At 47.9% G+C, this 4664-nt stretch overlaps 1 protein-coding gene and 1 non-coding gene across 3 annotated transcripts in view; both read left to right on the top strand.

The window, feature by feature from the left end:
• The first annotated feature begins 325 nt into the window (after positions 1–325).
• On the top strand, positions 326–398 carry TRNAK-CUU (transfer RNA lysine (anticodon CUU)). Its single transcript has one exon. It is a non-coding gene; the product is annotated as a tRNA-Lys (tRNA).
• Positions 399–4205: 3807 nt separating this feature from the next.
• The window catches only part of MORF4L1 (mortality factor 4 like 1), a 28225-nt gene continuing 27766 nt past the window's right edge, over positions 4206–4664 (top strand). Inside the window, exon 1 of one of the 2 annotated variants that reach the window (XM_014585030.2) lies at positions 4206–4354. In XM_014585030.2, coding sequence (XP_014440516.1) covers positions 4315–4354 — 40 coding nt within the window. In that variant the 5' untranslated portion in view covers positions 4206–4314. The remainder of the gene's footprint in view (positions 4355–4664) is intronic. The other variant, XM_006142620.3, reaches the window with a different exon arrangement.

Here is a 4664-nt window from a genome sequence, read left to right as displayed (position 1 = left end):
CCAGGCACCCCCACCCTTACTTCTTTGCTCCAGGCGGGAGGCCGTCGCCGCCCTCCGTGGCCTGCCTTTCCTCTACGGGAAGAGGGATGATGCTGACCGCTAGAGGGCCGCCGGTACATTTGGATTAAGCAGCAGAAGTTGCGGCGCTCGGAACGAGGAACGAAAAACAACTTGGAGAGTCGTTAAAAATAAAAGAAAACAAAAAGCTTTACTAAAAAAAGATTATGAGAAAGATCGCTAAATGTGAGATATAACTAATAGAGCAAAAGTTTATAAATCATATTATTCCTTCAAAAGGACTTAGAAAGACACTTTTCTCATGGCTGCCCGGCTAGCTCAGTCGGTAGAGCATGGGACTCTTAATCCCAGGGTCGTGGGTTCGAGCCCCACGTTGGGCGGTCTGAGGTGTTTTTGGTCCTTGAAGTTAGCTATGCTGTGATCTGTTGATATTTCACCTCCGTTCACCAGCAACGATTCAATCAGTTGCAATGTTTACTAGCGGTCGTACCTGACCTCAATAGGTGGCCTCTTGTTTTTAAACAGCTCAGTACTCAAAACACTATTAAACCTCAACTACTTAATGAAAACAAAAAATTTCATCTTGTAAGTACACAGATAAAGGTTATGTAGTATAGAGCACTAGTTGCTTCTGAGTGGTCCGTTTGAAAGGCAGCCAAAAGTTAAAGGAGAGGGAGTGAGAAGACAAGAAAATTAATTTATTAATGAAACTGTAGATTTCAAAAGTATTGTTGGAGAGTTTTCTGTCAAAACATTTGAAATGTTTTTTTATTCAATGTCATGTGATATTCCAGATTAGTTTCGAGACAGCTCTGTTATATTTTTAAGCCACTGCAAAATTGTTTTTGTGATGAATTAATAAGCTAGCTATTGTCAACAGACCGTTAGGAATTTTTTATCCTTGTTTAAAAAACGCAGTGATTCACACTGACAATTTTTCCTTCAGCCATCTTAGAGTTTCAAAACACACACCTCTCAAAACAATTTCTCTTTTCTTTCCTATGTTTTCCTAAAAGAACTCACTTACTTTGAGCAGGACTTTGCTTTTATGCTGACGACTGCAAGGTCTTGTCTTAAATGTTTTCAGTCATCTTCAGCAATTTTCCAACATTCTCTACAATTACTAGGTCCTATTATCTATCAGCAATTCAAAATATCAGACCTGGGAAGAAAAACAGAAAATTTCAGCATCAGAAATAAGATCTCGGGACCAACAGGTGGCATGGTGATTAAGGAGCTGGATACTCCCACATGGTTGACCACGGTTCGAGTCTTGGACCTGGTAATTTGCTGTCTTACTTTCTCTCTGTCACTGATCAAATTAAAATAAATGAATAAATAAATAAAATTAAATAAGTAATTCTCTTCTTTTTTTGGAGAGGTTTTTGCTATAGGGCATGTGTGCTCACCAGACAGACAGAGAGAGACATAGAGACGGAAAGTGAGAAATCACCCCCCAGGGGGGATGGCCACACCGCAATCCCTTCTCCTCCATTCTCCCCTTGGGATCTTGGGCACGCACGCACACGTGCCCGGTGTGAGTTTTAAGCCACCGGGTCCGGGACACGAACCATGGTCAGCTACATGGAAGTCCAGCGACATAACCATTACGCTAACTGCTGGCCCCAAATAAGTAATTCTTTAAAAAAAGAGAGAGAGGGAACCAGCAGTTAGCGTAATGGCTATGTCTCTGGACTCCCACGTAGTCGAACGCGGTTCACGTCCCAGACCCGGTGGCTTAAAACTCATGCCAGGAGCATATGCGTGCCTGCCCAAGATCCCGAGAGGAGAATGGAGGAGAAGGAATTGCAGCGTGACCATCCCCCCTGGGGGGTGATTTCTCACTTTCCGTCTCTATGTCTCTCTCTGTCTGGCGAGCCCACGTGCCCTACAGTGAAAAAAAGAAAAAAAAGAGAGAGACAGACATCCTGATCCAATGGAATGTGTGGACCTCCTTTGGGCTCTGATTTAAACCCATCACAAAAGAACAGGTATAGATAACCAGGGAATCTGAATACTAACTGAATACTTGAAGTGTAATAATGTAAGTGTAATAATGGTATTGTGTTTTTAAAAAGCAGGGATTCTTTTTAGAAATATGTACTAAATTGGGTATGAGTAAAATAGACATGATATCTGGGATTTGGGTACTTATTATTTTTAAATTTGCTATGGTGCACATGTACTTGCCAGAGAAAGAGAGACAGAGAGAGAGAGAAGTTGAGAAAGTACCCCTCCGGGGGAGATGGTCACCACGATCCCTTCTACTCCATTCTCCTCCTGGGATTTTAGGCACGCACGCGCAGTGTGATTTTCAAGCTACCAGGTCCAGGATTCAAACCGTGGAGTCAGCCATGAGGAATCCAGTCACCTCAACCACCCTCCCATGCCACTGGCCTGCTACCTGGGATTTGTGTGCACATACTGTTTGTGGGGGAAGAAGGAGCAGGGCTATCATGAAACACGATTGGCACATGTTAATTACTGCAGAAGCTGAGTGACTAATACACCAGGGTTCATTCTACTACCTCCTCTACTTTTATATATGCTTAAAATCTCCCATAAAATTAAATAAACTTAATACCATTTTACTACCAAAGCAAAATTGCTTGAACTGCCTTAGCCCAGTAATCCTAATTAGCATCACTAATAACAGCACAGCCAGACACTGTGTGCCTCTGATGCAATGAAGAGCATTATCACGCAACTTGCAACTTTGGTCTAATCAAGTCTTTTAGACCTAACTTTACATGTGTACAAAGTACAGGGGAAAAGAAGCAAACTAAGACCATACGTAAACAATGAGACAACTCCAGGTATTTGAAAAGGCTCAGGCTTTTCAGAAAGCAAATGTCACTGACAAATAGTAACAGCACTGACAAAGGGTATGTGTGGGGGTGGATTGTGCTTGTGCCAAGGTTTCCCCTCCAGCCCCAGTGGCAGTCTGATAAAGCCAATGAGTTCTTTTCTTAGAATGTTTTAGATGCATAAAATAAAAGATCTGGGATTATAACGCCTGCTCCACAGCCTACTGGTTAAAGGACGCAGAGCTCACGTGGCCCACTGTGGCTGGGCAGTTTTGGTGTGCATGGGATCACCAAAACTCCCCTTGTCCCTTTCTTCAATACTTTCACAGCAGTGGAGACAAAGTGGTGTCTATTCAATGGCAATACAGATTGTGGGGTTTTGCGGTCAAAGAAGGGGTTGTGCTAAAAGAAAGATTGAAGGAGAAATTAGAGTCAGATCAATGGAGAGCCATCTGGGGTATAAAGCACGTTCAACGAGGGTTGTGTAGGGCCTGTAAGGTAGGCCGGGAACTGTGTGGATGGGTTGGAACACCAGGCAAAGAGCGTGAAGATTTCTATTCCAGTTAACGTTTATCGAGCATTTATTCACTGATAGGCACAGCACAGGCCTGTACGTGTAGTTTTCCCAATAAACCGATGGAAAAGGTTTGCAATCATTTTGCAAAGTTTCGGCAAGGTGCTATATTAACTGAGCAAACTTTAAGGAGTTTTTGAACAGGGGAACATGATGACATTCGTTAAGACTGTGTGCGTACATTAAACAAGAACTCCTAAGACCAAGGGCGGCACCCATAGGGCAGGTACAGAACCCGGTCTTGCCTGCCTCCTCGGACCGACAGAACACCAGCTTCCTCTGGAAAGCTAGGGGAGGTCCTGCGATTCCGGCCTCAGCCTCTGCATCTCAGTCCCGCCTAAGGGAGCCGCAGTGCCCCTGTTTGCTGAACAAAGACCCCGGTTCCCACCCTGGCGCGGGCAGATCGTCGGCCCTTCAGATTTCCTCTGCAGAGACCCCTTGAGATGCTGTGGGACGCGGGCTTCGGAGGCAGCCCATTCTCGCAGGCTACTCCAACTCCTCCATCTTTGCGGCCTGATTGTGCGCATCCAACTCCTCCACTTTGCCATTCCCAGTCTTTCACCGCCCCCATCCCCGTCCTAATAAACACATAAAGTCAAACCCGGGCTTTCACTGGCAACCCCGGGCTCTCACAAGCCCGGCGGCCGGGGAGCAAGGGGCACCGGGACTTGGGCATGAGAACTGGGCACGGGGGAAGGGGTCTCCCGCGCCTCCCCCACACGGCCTGGCGACGCCGACTCGGAACTACAATTCCCAGCGTGTCCCGGGGCGGCGCGGCGCGGGGCGCGTGCTTTGCCCAGGATGGAGAGCTGGCGGTGCCTGACGGCGCATCTGACGCGGAGTTGGGTGGAGTAGAGAGTAGGGGGCGGTAGTCGGGGGTGGTGGGAGAAGGAGGAGGCGGCGAATCACTTATAAATGGCGCCGAAGCAGGATCCGAAGCCTAAATTTCAGGAGGGTGAGTGTGTGCCCCCGGGGGAAAGCCATCTAACGGCGCTGGAGAGGGAGACCGGCTCGGGAGGGGCGAGGTTGGGGGCCGGAGGCGGCGCGGGCTGCACCCCGAGGAGGCGACGGGCTTTGCTTTGTGCGGGGAAAGCGCATTGCGGAGGGAGATTGGATGCGTCACTGCGGAGAAAGCGCTTTGGGAGGCGAAAGCGTTGCGGCGCCGCTAGGCTCGAGGCAGAGCCGGGGCCGAGTGTTTGTTATTGTTCGGAGGAAGAGGGCGCGGAGGACGCCGCCTATTGTGGGGAGGCGACGGCGCGCCATGG

This window comes from Tupaia chinensis, unplaced genomic scaffold, assembly GCF_000334495.1.
Source record: "Tupaia chinensis unplaced genomic scaffold, TupChi_1.0 Scaffold000078_1, whole genome shotgun sequence".
In the NCBI taxonomy this organism is placed as follows: Eukaryota; Metazoa; Chordata; class Mammalia; order Scandentia; family Tupaiidae; genus Tupaia; species Tupaia belangeri.
The sequence above is the reverse complement of the archived record's forward strand: the minus strand, read 5'-3'. Positions and strand labels throughout refer to the sequence as shown.